At 48.7% G+C, this 16577-nt stretch overlaps 1 protein-coding gene across 1 annotated transcript in view; it reads left to right on the plus strand.

The window, feature by feature from the left end:
- The first annotated feature begins 13319 nt into the window (after nt 1–13319).
- Nucleotides 13320–16577, plus strand: part of LOC119308992 (tRNA 2'-phosphotransferase 1-like) — an 8019-nt gene continuing 4761 nt past the window's right edge. The window contains exon 1 of the mRNA XM_037585124.1: nt 13320–13575. Coding sequence (XP_037441021.1) covers nt 13320–13575 — 256 coding nt within the window. The remainder of the gene's footprint in view (nt 13576–16577) is intronic.

Here is a 16577-nt window from a genome sequence, read left to right on the forward strand (position 1 = left end):
GGGGGCGGGGGCAGAGGAGGTCGAGGGAGAGAGATGAGTAACGGGCGGGGGAGGGGGCTCGGCCGTTAGTTAGGTTAGTTAGGGTAGCCTTTGCCGTCCGCCTTCCTTTGCCGTCCGCTTTTGTTCATATTTGCCGTCTGCGGCGGACGGCAAAGCGGGGGGACGTTAAGTATTTTTTAACCAGCTCCTCAGTGGGGCCCCCCCTCCCTCTTTGTCGTCTGCTAGAGGACGGCAAAGATTCTTTGCCGTCAGCTAGCGGACGGCAAAGAACAGGCTGGCATCAGCCAGTTCTTTGCCGTCTGCTTTCGGGTAGCTGATGGCAAAGAGTTTCTTTGCCGTCTGCTAGCTGACGGCAAAGAGCTGACAGATGACAAAGTAGCTGATGCCAATAGTGATTGACACCTTAACGACACTACCCATGTCTTGGTCCTGTCTTGGAGAATAAACGATCACAAAGGCTAGTAAGCGAGCGTACAATACTAATACTAATAATAGATCAGATGCACATCAAAATAGGCTATGCCACGCCATATATATAGCCTCGGAAGATTAGGCAAAAATTATTTCTGGACATCTGCTAGTACTAAGAAAAGGTAATTTCCTAGGACGGTATTAATTGCCGATTAATCTTCTGCTAACTAATGCTAATAGGAGTATTTGATTTCTCTGCTAATTAATTTCGAAGTATAAGACTAGCCATCGTGAGAGTAACATCGAGTCCAACTTAGTGCCTAATGAAAAACCATGCATTCCCAAAATCCCCTCCAGCTAATTACTTCTCCCACCGTCCCATAATATAAAAACATTTTTTACGTTGCACTAGTGTAAAAAATGTTCTTATATTGTGAGACGGAGCGAGTAGTAGTATTTGATTTGCCTTAATTGTCGGGATTTACTTCCAATTCCGCTTGAGAAAAAAATCGAGAATTCTTTTTCTACCACCCACCGTTCGCCTCCCGTAATTACTTCATAACGAGATTAATATGTCACCCAACCAGCGATCACCTTGGTGGCAGACTTTCGTTACGAGCCTAATATGTCTAGTATTGTATTTTATCTTTCTGTACTATTACCTTCGTCTCATAATGTAAAACGTTTTTTGACACTATAGGATGGAGGTTGTACTTCTCTACTATTCTTCATTTTCTTTATCTATATATAGCCTAATGAAAACCATGCATTCCCAAAATCCCCTCCAGCTAATTATTACTCCCTCCATCCTATAATATAAGAACATTTTTTACACTATACTAGTGTCTAAAATGTTCTTATATTGTGAGACAGAGGAAATAGTAGTATTTGATTTGCCTTAATTGTTGGGAATTACTTCCAATTCCGTTTGAGAAAAAATCGAGAATTCTTTTTCTGCCACCGATCGTTCGCCTTCCGTAATTACTTCATAACGAGATTGATATGTCACCCAACTAGCGATCACCTTGGTGGCAGACTTTCGTTACGAGCCTAATATATTTAGTATTGTATTTTATCTTTCTTTACTACTACCTCTGTCTTATCTCTACTATTTAAAATAACCGTAATGTTCCGTATCCCCTCTTACGTCGTCCCTTCGTCCGTCCTCTCGTCCGGTTTTTCCTACGCACAATCACCGCGTCCTAAATTATCGGGACACAATCTCTCGTCCGATCTGATTCGACGGCCTCCCTCCCATCTTCGTCGTAGGCGCAGCCTCCTCGCCCGAGCACAGCCGCCACATATACCCATCCGAGTACACCTCCCATACCCCACTCATGAAGCCGCCGCCGCCGCTCCCCCCTCCGAACCAGCGACTCTCTCTCCGTGACTCCGTCCCTCTCTTCCCAATGATGGAAGACATCGGTGGTTGTTGTGGATCTAGCGGCGACGTGGCCATATTCTTCCTCTCTTCCCATGTTGCTCCAGTGTGCCCCAGGGTGGCTCGGTTTATGGGTATGGCGGCAGCAAACGCCCGGTTGGTTGTCTTCGAGGACACCTTCTGTCCATGACACCACAAGGCGAGCGAGTAGACAGGAGCAATCGCGTTCCTGCAGCTACAGTCCAGCCTCCTCGCCTCCAAGATGTGTCCTAGACGAGGTCGTCGCTTCGCCTTGGTGGTGCCATCCGCTGCGCCAAACGAAGGTTGCCGCCCAACTCGCTCCCTCTGTCCCTTAGCTCGGCTCCCTCCGTAGGAGCCCGACGGGGTTGTGGGTCGGCTGCTCCTCGTACAAGGACGCGAACCGAGGTAGGCCACCGCGCTGCTGCACATGGTGGCGTGGTTGCTGGAGTACTTGACTCCTTTGCTCGCACACGTAGGTGCCAAACGGGTGCGGCGGGGAACATGGGATAGTGGGCGGCGTTGGAGTGGGGAACGACAGGGATACGGGGTGCCCCTGGGGCAGGACAGCACGATGTTGTAGCGGGGCAGGAACGCCGCTGCGTTGGAAATGGGAAGGGAGAGCGGAGAGAGAGATTCTTTTGTGCGTCCAGCTACTACTACTGTACTGTTGTGAGATAGAGCAGCGGAAGTGAGAAAGATATCAGGCTGAGAGATGAAATGACATTTTCTATGCTACGTTGCTGATGAGATAAATTAGGAAGAGAGGGAGGGAGGGAGAGAGAGAGAGAGAGAGAGTTCTAATGTGTTATGTAGTGCTTGTTGTTTGGCAGAACAATGGATCCCAACATGGATTTGCTGAGTGATGCGAACGCCAATGCAATTTCAGACTACCATTGTACATTTTTGGGTAACCATCAAAGTGCATTGACGATATAATGTGGCTTTTTGTTGTGCATCCAGTAGACTATCGAATACCATGCATTTGAAACAAATGTTCAAGTTGTTTCAGTTTATAAACATGTAAAACCAAGAAGAAAGGTCAAATTAATATGACCCGTAAGAAACTTGACAATATTGTGCAATCTTCTCACAAATGTTCGATTATGCCGCTGCCTCCATACTGGAGTTATAGACCGCTAATACTTATGTCAACTCCATACATGTGTATTACTATGCTGATTCTCTTATTCTTTATATTTTACTACTTTTCGATCCCCAGAACAAATCTACATACATTACCAGATTTTGGTAATATCTGTTATAAATCTACCTTGAAGCATGCCAACATAGTGTACATTTTTTTTCTCCCGAAATTAATAGATTCTGCTTAAAAAGCAAGGTCAAATTAATTATTCTTCCATGATTAAAGAAAATGGATAACGGAAATAAATGACTCAATCAAGCAGTTAAACTTTAAGCTACTGGAACATGGTTTCTCATGTGACCATGGTTTGGTCGATTTCCATGATCCTTTTGGTAATACAGGGACGTGCTTTGGTTGGATGCCCAATATAGAAAGCAAATATGAGGCACTGTCATCTAAGAAAAATTAAAATGTGTGTTTGGATGGGGTGCAGGAGGGATCGAGAGCCGACGCGTCATTGACAGAGGTGGAGATATGAAGAATGGGCGAAGAAGAAGAGTAGCATTGAGATACGATTGTTGTTAAACCATTAGAATAATAATATATGCTCCCGTTGCAACGCACGGGCATTTATCTAGTAGTGTAAAACGTTTTTTGACACTATAGGATGAAGGTTGTACTTCTCTAGTATTCTTCATTTTCTTTATCTATATCTATATACATACCTAATATTAAAGAAAGAATTGTTTTTCCACCTTTTTCGTCCAATTAATTTTTTGCGTACGTCTTTCATCAGTATTAGTCCGTTCGAGCTAACAAAAATTGCCGTCGCCAGGAATCGAACCTTGTACGGTTGAAGCCTAACCACACAAACCAACTAAGAGCATCCCCAATAGATGGTCCAAATGCTTTTGAACCGTCAAAATTTGGACCATCTATTGGAGATGCTCTAAGAGCATCTCCAGCCGTGCCTCCAACACGGCTCCCTAGGCGATTTTTTCGTGCCGGTGCCGAAAAAACGGCCCAGTCGCGTTTCCAGGAGCCCGTTTTTCGCTGGTTTGGGTCGAAATTAGTGCCGACGGACCCAGGCCGAACCCGGCGCGCTAGGGGCGCCCGGGGGCACCGAGGCGAGCGGTTTTGGCGTGAAAGAGCCACAGGCATGTCCTGTCAGCGATGCGTGCCTCGTCGTCGTCGTCGGAACGCCTCGGTTTCCCGCGTGGAATCAATGGCAAGGCTGCCGCCGGTCAGCCTTGCCATTGATTCCTCATCACCGGCGGCGCGTCACGGGCGGCGCGGTGACGCCTCCCCTCCCGCTACGCGTACACATGTCGCGGGGCTATATAAACCAGTGGCCTCCCTCGCCTCTGGCCACACCAGCCCACAACAGCCCGCCGACCGCCGCCGAGCTCTACCTCTCTCCCCGTGCGCAGCTGCCCACCGACGCTTCTTCCCTCCCCTCTCCCTCTCTCCCAAGCCCGATGGCGGCGCGATTCCCCGACGACGCAGCGGTGGCCAACGGCTTCGGCCGCCGCTCGCTCCACGAGTGGGAGGCCTGGCTGCTCTTTGAGGCAAACATCCCGGCTCCACCAGACATGCACGCCGTGCCGACGGGGTGGAGGCTCGGCAACAGGGGCGTCCCCATTCCCCCGATGCCCGACGTCGAGGCGCGCCCCGCCATCTTCGCCGCCGAGGTCGACCGCGTGCGAGCCTCCCTGACAGAGGAGCAGAGCACCCTCCCCCAGCACGCTGCCGACAACCACGCATCATGGCGGCGTACTTCCAGCACCGCCAGGAACAGAGGCTCGCATCCACCAACGGGGCGCCGGTGGTGGGTGGCGTCAAGAACAACGAGGGGCGCCGCGTATGGTGGGGCGCCCCCGGCCGCACGCTCCATGACGTGCTGAAGTACCTCGAGGGTGGCAATGACCCGCCGCTGGCATACCCTACCGCGGCGGCCGTCCCGGTCCCCCGCCGGAGCGGTGGGCAATGGATTCCCAGGAGGTAAGGCTCCTCCCCGACTTCCTCCTCTCACTCCTCCTCCCGCTCCTCTTCCCATTCCTCCGGCTCGCCGGCGATGTTCGCCGTCAAGGCCGAGCCCGCAGCGGAGACGCCACTCGGCCGGCGCACTGGCAGCGCCGGGATCGTCATCAATGAGGGCGGCCGGCGCGCCTCCTCCTCAACTCCTCCGGGCTTTGTCGAACCGAAGACGGAGTCGGGGCTCGCCGCTGTGAAAACAGAGCCTGGGCTCCCCGCCGTGAAGACGAAGCCCGGCGCTGGGGAGCTCGATGACGCGGCGGCGTTGAAATGGGCGCGCGATGACTAGGTGCAAATGGAGATGGAGAGCCAGTGCCGCACCCTAGAGCAGTTTGAAGCTCGGCGCCGGGGCCGCGACGAGGGAGACGTCGTCGAACGACGACGACGCGCCGCGCGCCGCCACCGGTCCGCCAGGGCTCCGGGCAGGATTCCAGCAGGGGCGGCCGCGTCAAGGAGGAGAAGGCCGCTGACGATGACTGCGAGGATGGCGGCGACGTCCGCGACTTCGCCGCGCTCATCGACTTCTTCTGCCCGTAGTTGTAATTGCGACTTTTAAAAAAAAATAACTTTGCTATGTAAAATGTCAAACACGTCAAATATATGCCCGGTTAGCCGAATTTTAGCCGAATAATTTGTCCAATTTGCCGAACTTTACCGAATACTCCTTTAAAAAATATAAACAACGTCTAAGGGCGGCCCTGGAGTCGACGGCTGGAAACCCACTCGCCCCCACGCCGATTTTTAGCGCCGGCTCGCCCCCAGGCGACGATTTTACGCGCCCCCTGGGGGGCCAACGGCTGGATAGGACGTTGTTTCTGGTGATAGGTAGGAACTTTAGGTTATTGAGTCCGTCCAACCTGCGTGCCTATTGGGCCAGCCCATGAGTGAGGACGGACGATCCCTATATTTTTGTTTCATTGTTAGCCTTTTTTCTGTTTTTGATTTTCGTCTTTAAAATAATTCAGAAAAAATCAAAATTTCCAAACAAGATGTGAATTTTGGAAAAAATTGCAGAAAAAAATGTTGATTTTTTTCGTGAATTTGAACAAAATTTTCGTGAATCTTCACAAATTTTTAAAACAACGTTCAGAAAAATAAAATTGTCTTGAATAAAAAAAGGTTCATGCATTTTAAAAAATCATCAAACAAAAAATGTACATGAATTTCAATCAGATAAAGTGTTCATCAATTCTAAGAATATTCACAGATTCAAATAAAATGTTCACAAGTTTTTGAAAATTGCATCGAGTCAAAAAATCTGCATCGACTCAAAAAATGTTCAGCGATTCATAACAATGTTCAGAATTTCCAAAAACAATGTTTGTAATAATTGAAAAAATGTTTCCAAATTTGAAACTGTTCATGGTTTCATAAAAACTATTCACAAATTTAAAATATGTTCATGATTTGAAAAAATGTTTATGATGTGAAAAAAGTTCTTGAATTGGAAAATGATGTTCGCAAAAATTGAAAAGAAAAATAAAATAAAAAACGAACTTGAAAAATACGAAAGTGGAAAAAAAATATGAAAATAAATAAGGGGGAAAGGAAAAAAAGAAATATAAAAATAATGAAAAATCAGAAGAAATAACAAAGAAAAATAAGAAGAGAACCAGTTCGTGGAAGCATTCTTGAACCTTCCAAAACCGGGTGGGAAAAACCAGACTGAGTCGGCCTATACTGTGGACAGGCGCGCTAGAGGGTATGCGTTAGCTAGGTTGCTAGATAGCGACCTACTCGCCGAATAAGAACGGACGTGACCATTGATGGAGACTTGGCCAACGTCAATTTTTCGTGTCACTTTGTTGGGCTTATGTTTGATTAGGAGTTAGAACAGGTAGCTTAGAAGCAACTTTAGACTAAAAATGACAGCAACGTAAATGTTCTTAGGAAATTAGACCTTCAATATTATTATTTTCTAAATGGCCTTTTAAAAGTACTTATCCCATTCTTACATATGTTCAAAATTTTCCTTTATGCCTACCATATTTCTATAGCCCGATCCTCGAGCCTTGCATGATGTATTCTTTTAGTAGAAGGGCGTCGTTGTGCCGGGATATTCTTTCCCCCATTGCAACACACATGCATTTCCCTAATAATAAAAGGTGTACACGATATTTTATGGCGGTGGCGTCGGCAAGGAAGAAAGCTAATAGGAAGGATGATGGGTCAGAAGTGAAGGCGGGAGAAGGTTTAAATAACTATGTGCTTTCTTTTTTTAGGACCTCTTCTCCTCCAATGGTTGTAACCGCTTGAACGAGCTTCTCATCAAAGTGCAGCCTCTTGTTACTGAGGCCATGAGGAATATTCTCGAAGGGAAGTGTCTAGAGAAGAGGTCAAAGCGGCGCTCGACCACATTGGGGATCTCAAAGCCCCGGGCCCCGATGGGATGCCCTCAATTGTATACAAAAAACATTGGCATTTCATGGGTGACAAAGTGATTGATGAGGTGATCTCAATCCTAAAGGGAGGCCAGATGCCGGACGGGTGGAATGACACGGTCGTCGTCCTCATACCCAAAGTGAAAAACCCGAATAGGATCAAAGATTTGCGTCCCATCAGCCTATGCAATGTAGTCTATAAGCTTTGTTCGAAAGTGATTGCCAATAGGCTCAAACTTGTGCTCCCGGATATTATTTCAGACAACCAAAGTGCCTTTGTTCCCGGGCGCCTCGTCACCGACAATGTGCTTATCGCATATGAGCTATCGCATGTTTTGCTTAACAAGAGGAAAGGAGGTGAAGGTATTGCGGCAGTGAAGGCGGATATGAGCAAAGCCTATGATCGAGTGGAGTGGGAATTTTTGCGGGCTATGCTCCTCAAGCTTGGGTTCGGTATAAGCTGGGTTGATCTGGTGATGAAATGTGTAACTACTGTGCGATACCAAATAAAGATCAATGGCGAGTTAACTCAGCAGTTCACCCCCACTCGGGGTCTACGCCAGGGAGATCCGTCGTCACCGTATCTCTTCGTCATTTGCGTTGAAGGGTTGTCAACCCTGCTTCATGATGCTGAAGCTAATGGACGGATCGGTGGTGTCAAGATTTGTCCAGCTGCACCGGTGGTTTCGCATCTCTTGTTCGTAGATGACTTAGTTCTTTTGCTTAAGGCGAAGAGGGAGGAGGCTGAAGCATTGAGAGGGGTTCTGGATCTCTATGAGAGTTGTTTGGGACAATGTATAAACTTGGAGAAGTCTACGGTCATGTTTAGTCTGAACACTAGCGCACTTGAAAGGCAAGGTGTGAAGGATACTTTGCAGATCCATAGTGAGAACTGGAATGAAAAATACCTCGGTCTGCCAGTCCACGTAGGGATGTCGAGGAAGAAGGCGTTTGCGTTTGTGAAGAATGCGATATCGGGGAAGGTTTATGGATGGAAGGAGAGGCTCATCGCGAAGACAGGGAAGGAAACGCTGGTCACGTCGGTGGCTCAGGCTATACCCACCTTCGCTATGTCCTGCTTCTACCTGACAAAGACCTTCTGTGATGAGCTTAGCTCGCTGATTGGGACCTACTGGTGGAGTCAGCAAGACAAGGAACACACGCTACACTGGATTGGATGGAACAAACTGACGTTGCCAAAGGCCCATGGAGGACTTGGCTTCCGGGATATGCGTGCGTTCAATGTGGCTATGCTGTCCCGTCGGGCTTGGAGGTTGATACAACACCCAGACTCGCTTTGCGCACATATCTTGAAGGCCAAGTACTACCCAGATGGTCGGCTACTTGAGGCCCAACCCGGTGCGGGCATTTTCTACGCTTGGCGGAGCTTGCTTCACGGAGCACAACTAGTCCGAGAGGGCTGCATATGGAGGATTGGAGATGGTGCAGATGTTAACATATGGACGGATCCTTGGATTCCACGGCCATGGTCAAGAACCGTGATCACACCTCGAGGACAATGCCTCCTACAGCGTGTTAGTGAGCTTATTGATCCATATTCATCCTCATGGGATGAGCAGTTGGTGCGGGATACGTTTTGGCCTGATGATGTGGCACACATTCTCCATATCCCTCTCAGAGATGGTGCCCAAGACTTCATGGCGTGGCAGTATGATACTAAAGGAGCCCATTCGGTGAAGAGTGCATATAAGCTATATGTTCAGCTTGAGAAAATACGGAAGGACGGAGGGGCTGGAGCGAGCTCCATGGTTCCTGGAAATCTGAATAGTACAACGGACGACTCATGGAAGAGAATTTGGAAGCTCCCTTGCCCAAGGAACATACAAATGTTCGTGTGGAGGCTCAAACATGAATCCCTTGCGCTACGTACTACGGTTGCACGAAGAGGGATTCCCATCGAAGATACAAAATGTTTATTCTGTAGCAGAGGGGAGGAGGATGGGGCTCACCTGTTCCTCAAATGTAAGATTGCAAAGGAGGTTTGGCGGGATCTTGCTCCGCAAAAGGAAAGGATTGAACTGGAAAAGATTGAGGGTGTGCATGCAATGTTTGACTACATTTGGGGGTTGCATGAAAATAAAAGGCTACATATACTTACCTTCTGGTGGCTTTGGTGGGCAAATAGAAACAAGGCGAGGGAGGGTGAGTTACCTCTCCCACCGGCGGAAGTGGCAAGAAGAACAAGAGGCAGTGTCCTCGAGTACGTGGAGATCTTCTCCTCCAGGGGCCAAGGGCCGAAACCTGAAAAGTGGCGGCCACCTAAAGCAGACGGCTATAAAATCAATGTGGATGGCTTGATCGTTCCGGGACAGCAGCACTCAGGATGGGGCATTGCATCAAGGGTGGCGGATGGCTCTCTGGTGCACGCGCAAGCGGGACGACAGGAGCACACGGCGGATGCTTTTGCAGCTGAGGTTGCCACCATGGCTCATGCAATCACAACCGCAGCCGAGCTAGGCATGATCAGGGTGGAGTTTGAAATAGACTCTCAACTGCTAGCCGAAGCCCTGGATGTGCGCAAGGTGGATTCTTCGCCATATGCGGTCGCTCTAGAGGACATGAAATACCAACTTAAGTTGTGGTTCTCCTTTTTTTTCCATCTCTGTCTGTAGACGTACGGCTAACTCTGTGGCACATGAACTTGCCAATATTGGTCGCCTTTGTGAACCTGACCAATGCTTGGTCTGGGAGTCTGATGTACCCGCCCGTGTGGGCGATATGCCTCACCACAGTTAAGTAATGAAGCAATGCTTTCCCTCAAAAAAAAAAGGCTGAACACTTCTTCCCACCAAATTTTCATCCGTATCTTCGTCCATCCGTCAAAATTTTCGTACATTGATGTTTTTTCACGTGAGTTGGACTTCTCCCGAGATTTTCCAGATTTTTGTGGGATCCGTCGGCCGTTTGGGCCTCAGCCCAAAAACCATGCAGTCGAGGTGGCAAAAAATTATGATGCATCTAATGGAGTCCGGCTCAAAAATATATATTCAGAGTCAAACTCCCGACCTCCTGTTCAAAGTAGAAGGAAGTGTCCAACTGACCAAGCTTATGTTCATGTATTAAAGAAAGATTGGTCTTTATTAGACAGTCTCACCTCGCTTTCTTAAGCAAAATCTTACCAATTTAAATACATCTATGAGTTCATACCAATAAGCCACCCATAGAATCAATAAGGATTGTGTCTACTTCTCCATGGGGAGAAAATTATGGAATTAACTGGAGTGAGACCCGATTAAAGTGGCTCATGCTAAGGAATCAGAGAAGAAGAACGGACTGGCCGCGTCCATGGGAAGGAGCAGGGAGGAGTTGCGTTTAGGCCAACAGAGTAAGCTAGAGCGGTGGTGCGACGGCTGCAGCCTACCAGAGCTATCGAGCGCGAGAATAAGGGAAGGGAGATCTCATGCAGGAGCTATCAACCGCGAGAAGAGAAGGGTAAAGCGATCCTAGTCAGGTGGGCTTTGTCGTCCAAACGGGCCTTTGGCCTGATGGAAAAGGAGGATTGATGAGCTTTTTTCTTTGCTCACAAAGAAAAGGAAAAAGAAAGAGGTAAAACCGGCATAAGCATTTGAGCCGCAATATTAGTTAGGTAAAAATGTATGTACATGCAAGGACGTGCGGTGCTATGGTAGTTTTGTATTTTTGTTTCTATATATGTTGGTCAAGCCTACTTTGCTTATTAATATTTGTTTAGGTAACTCCAGCATATGATCACAATGATTGTAGTGTATGTATAAACTCAGATTTTGGCTGGTCTGTTGTACACTTCATTGTTAATTTAACCTGATTTAATTTCTAACCATGACAACAATGTTCAGTTGTTTACCTGAGAAGCAGGAATAGGTAGGATGCATGTTCTGAACGTTTGCATTGAGATTCAGACAATACCACGGTTGAGATCGCTAAGCATGATATTGATGTATGATGTTTTCGGAAATATGTAATTAAGGGGCTATGGAAAAATTTAGGATGTTAAGAATGAGAGTACATACACTCTTTGCCAAACTAGCGTCCCAAAGTACCTTTGATCCATAGTTTTTCTTTTCATCAGAGACTTTTGTCCCACGTTGGCCATGACTAAAGTAGATTTATGTTGCTTGTGTGACAAGAGTTCAGGGTGCTCGAGGTGCCTAGTTTAATTGAGAAATGAGAAAGTTTCAATCAGTTGATTTTTTTCTCCATAGCCATGCATGGGTAGTCAACTATGCATCTAGACTCTTTATGTAGACAAATGCATGTATTGTGCATGTATGATACTTTAACAAATGGGTAATTTAGTTTTTGGTCAAGATGAATCTTGATAGCATTACATATGTGTCTGTTCTCTCATGACAAAGCATGAACCCACGAGCTAAACATGGAAGAATTATTTTTCTCCCCTTGCAACGCCCGGGGCATTTTTGCTAGTTATAATAAATGACCGAACTTGAATTTCTTTACACGCACCGCACAAAACATATAAAGGAACCTACAAGAACCGCACGACCGTGAACCTCCGGCCTTTTGGGTCGCCAATGTGCGTGAGACCGCACTGTAGCACCATCACCTCCTTGGGCGTCGCCCTTGCCCCCGCCATCACCATATTCCTGGACTACAACCTCGGCGCCTGGAGGAGCACCTTCGCCTTCCTGGACGGGGCCATCCAGTATCACGCCATCAGGTGGGCGGCGGCTCCTCCGTCCCTTCCTCATTGTCGTCACGCCTTCACCTCCCCGTGCCACCTCCGCCATCCTGTAAAAACGGCGTCAAACAATCTTTGAGTGAAATTGATTGCTTGCATGCTACACCAACGTAATTAGCTAATGAATATGCTACAGCAAGATAAGTAGCTGATGAATATTATGTGCATATCGAGATCTTGCAGGACCATGAAGAAGGTAAAAGAATTTCGTAGCTCAAATGATTTGATAGTAAAAAAAAGTCATCTAAGCTTTTGATGATATGCATTCTAGAGCCCCCGCATCGCTCCCGCGGGCGGCTCGGGAGCAAACCCTAGCCGCCGGCAGCAGCACCAACTACCACCCCTACCTCCCCTCGCCGCCGCCAGCAACGGTCGCCGGGCAAAGCCCGCGCGGCTGGGCGGCGGCGGGACCCCTTCTCCTTCCGCCCGGAAGTGTTGGCGCGGGCCGGAACTTTCGGCGGGAGCTCGAGTGGCTGCGCGCGCTCGGGACGGCCCTGCTGGCCCGCGAGGCAGCGCACGGAGGCGTGGGCGCGCGGTGGCGCAGGCGCGCGAGGCGCTGGGTGCGGATCTGACGCGGGCGCGCGGCAACGCGGCCTTGCGGGTCGCAGGGCGCAGATCTGCGGTGTGGTTGCGATGGAGGAGCTCCTCTGGCGCGGGAGTGCTGGTGAGGGAGGCGGGGCTGGCGGCGGCGCGTCGAGCGGAAGGCCGGAGGGCGCGGAAAGTCGCTCCGGGCGCGAGCGCGGGCTGGAGCGCGCGTGCCTTCAGCGGGATCTGTGGAAGGCCTCCGCCGAGCGGGCTCGAGGTCTGCGCTGCAGCAGGGGAGAAGGGTCGGGCGGGCGCGAGTCCTCGGATTCGGCACGGGCTGGCGGGGCGGCGCCCCTCCGGCGTGTGGCGGCCGGATCTGGACGAACCCGGCCAGATCCGTGGTGTGTTGGACGCGCGCCGGCCCTGCGCGTTGGTCCTGTGATGCTGGAGCAGGCGGCTCCGACCGTGATAGATGCGGGATGCAGGGACTGATCTGGTCACTGTAGGCTCGCCGTTGGCGGGGTGGACCATGACTCCATGGCTTCTATGACTAGGTTCTACGGCGGTGGCGGTACGAGACTGCATGGACGAGCTTCTGTGGGCATGAGCGAAGGTGTGCGGCGATACAGACGAAAGTCCTGCACGACCAGAGACCGGTGGCGATGGCGCCTGTGGGTGTCATTTTCCTCCTTGGAGGCGTCAACTGAGGTGTGTCGGCATCTTCCTCGTGCTCGAATGATGGTTTGTCTCCGGGCGAAATCCTAGGTCCGTTGGATCGGCGTGATGGCGGCACGTTTGACATCGTTCCTCTGCTGGGAGCATCACGTTTGGAGACATTTCCTGGAAGCTCTTTGCGGCGCTCCTCCGGTGCTCGCCGCTGTCCAAGGTGAAGCTCCAGGTGCAATGTACGAATTCACCAATGAGTCCAAGACGAAGCTCTTCCTGGGATCGACCAAGTCCCGCTATCCACCCCCTGCTTTCTGGGTGGATGGCGCGTTGGCAAGGGAAGTTGTAGTTGGAGCTGCTGCTGTCTTCGGAGGTGATCGGCGTTGTTCGCGACGCGGCGGTGATGCTTAGCTTAGGATATGTGCTTCGGTTGTGTAGTCGTGTTGTTTGTGGTGGGTGTTATGGCTGTAGTTTTTCCTTTCTCTTTTGATCTTCGGATCTTCACCATGTTGTTCTTCCGCTGCTTTCTGCTAAATTTGAATCAAGCCAGCATTTTGCTGGATCTTTCAAAAAAAAATCATCTATTATGTGTCCTCAAATAAGTGAGTGGAAAGTTCTGCTAAATCTGTAACACCCCAATTTTTGGCTTTTCTTTTATTTCTTTGGTTTTTGCTCCGTTTTCTGTTTCGGAGTGGTTCTGTGGACTTGAAGCCTGAGAAGATCATCATTCCTTCTGCTCTCAAGTGGTTCCTCATTCCCAAATCTTTCTCAAGATCATGTCATTTCCATTCTAGCCCAACCCCAATCTTTATTTCTTGAGAATATTTCTTTTTTTATTAAAGGAATAATCCTGTTTGACCTAGGTTGTGAAGCAACCTATGTTTCTGTTATTCCAAAAATTCCCACAAAATTCTCATAAATTCTTTGGATTATATCTTCCACAAATATGTGAAAACCCTTCTTTGCCTAGTTCAAAAATAATTCAGGAATATTCATTTTCCATTCTGTCCACAATGGCACTTTGTGAAGGAAGTGTTATTTATCTTTTCTTGATTGCCCTAAAACTTTTTGAGTGCTCTTTAATATAAAAAAAATTGCCACATGCCAAAATTCAGCTGCATTTGCCTAGCCAATCTTCCTCAACAAATTCCGAAAGTTTCTGTCAAGAGAGGACCACTATGAACGAAGTACCATTTTGGCATGTCCAAATGACATGAAATTTTTACAGTGCCTCAATATGCTCAAATCATCGTCCACCACATTTCAACCCAGTCCAACACTTCATATAAGTGCAACTTCAAATCCTAGTTTCTGGACCAAATCTACAGTTGTGAAGTAACTATGATCAAACTTATGGCTTCAAGTTTCTCCAGCTTGTAGTCCTTCCTACCTCTAGTCTATGTGACAACCATTTGCTCTAAGTAACCATCCCATTTTACCAGAGCATCTAGTCCAACTTTACTACAGGAAACTTTAGCTGATGCATCCCAACAGCACAAAGTTGCTTTAGTCGAGCCATCACATCAGAGAGGGCCCAGTTGGAGTGGACTACACCCTGGACATGGTTGGCCACCCTGAGTCACCATGCATGCGGTGACCACGCGGTCTGGCATGCCAAAAGCGTGCTCTGGGCATTGGGGCCCTCGGCCACCGCCCAAACGTCGCACTCTCGCCACCACACCATGTCCACAGAGCTACCCAACCTCTCCTCCATCCACGCACACCCTCTGGACCCCGCTCCCCTCCTCTTTCTCCCTCCTCGCGCCATGGTAGTCCCGACCGCGACACTGTTTGCCCGAAGTGGCCCACCGCCCCCTATGCTCGCCCCTTCTGCACTCGCGTGTCCCCTGGCACCGTGTGCGCATCCCCTCTGCCCTCTCTCGTCGCCTCAATGGCCGCGCGTGCCCGGCCACGCAAAGAGAATCACCCACGCGTCCGCGACGACTTCCAGACACGGGCATCTCGGCCTAGCTATTTAAGCCACTCCCGGCCGCGTCTCTCCTCACCATCGGCCTCCTGCACTTTCTACCAACCCCCTGCCCTCTTTGTTAAGCTCAAGGAGCTCCCATGTCCTCCCCATGGCCGAAGCTTCCCGTCGGCCTCGCCTTAAATTCCAGCCACCCGGGCTCGTTCTTTCTCTCCAAGCCTCACCATGCTGCTCCCCAAGCCATTTTGGGGCCCTCCCAATAGCTCTGTCTTGCTCCGTGACGGCCGTGGCGACAATTGGTGCCAAAATCTTCTCAAAATCTAGAATATGTTGAATTTAAGATTTATGCCAGACACGATTGGTGTTCAATCACTAGAATATGTATGCCTCAATTGCAACGCACATGCAATTACTCCCTCCGTTCCCAAATATAAAGCGTTTTGGTAGTTCAAATTTGAACTATCAAAACGTATTATAACTAGGAATGGAGGAAGTAGCTAGTAAGAGAGATAAATTGTGCAATGAACATCAGTTTGGTTACCATTCACTTCTATAACTCTTCCTTTTACTTTTTGAAAGTATACATTGAGTCTCGGTGTGAACTTATGTACTACTCCCTCTGTTCACTTTTATAAGGCCTTGAAGACATTCCAGACAACATACAAAGCAGCCCATTTTTGGTTTTCTAAAATGACTTATAAAAAGTGAACGGAGGGAGTACAACGTTCCATGTTTTAACATCTTCAAGCTACCTAACACAGCCTAGACAGCGATCAGGCCTAGCCCATCGGCCTGCATCTCCACTGTTTTGTGCAGCCGTGATGGGTTGCGTCAAATAGTCGGCCGGACGCACAGGGCGTCCCCACTACAGCCACCCATGCAGCTAGTCTGATCCTAGCAAGGTGATTTATTGTAGAGAGTCGGCCGTTACAATAGCAGTTTGTGTACACAACTTTTGAAAACACATTCTTTTTACAACGTGATTGAAAATTACTGAACACTTTTTCAAATATGTGAACTAGTTTCGAGGACGTTCTTTTAATACTGAACAATTTTTGGAAACGCAATCATGTTTTAAAATTCCTGAGCATTTTTGATTTTTTTAAAACAAGAAATTTTTTTGAAATTCGAAGCAATATTTGAAATATGATATTTTTCTAAACTTCGTTTTTAATTGCGAACAATTTTTTAAAACCCGAATGTTTTTTTGAAAATAAAACGATAAAAGAAACGGCAGGAAAAAACCCAGTAAAAACCGGACCAGAAACTTCCAGAAGGTTCCCATGGCCGGGAACCTATGTGCACCTAAATGGGCTGGCCCGTTTCGCTTCTGTGCGATTCGGCGCCCAATGCGTCAAATAGGAAAATGCCGTCCGTCACCGCGCACGCCGGTCGCGTCGTCTACCGCCGCCGCCTGCGCAACGGCGGCCGCCATCTCCTCCCCTCTC

Source organism: Triticum dicoccoides, chromosome 5B (assembly GCF_002162155.2).
Source record: "Triticum dicoccoides isolate Atlit2015 ecotype Zavitan chromosome 5B, WEW_v2.0, whole genome shotgun sequence".
Lineage (NCBI taxonomy): Eukaryota > Viridiplantae > Streptophyta > Magnoliopsida > Poales > Poaceae > Triticum > Triticum dicoccoides.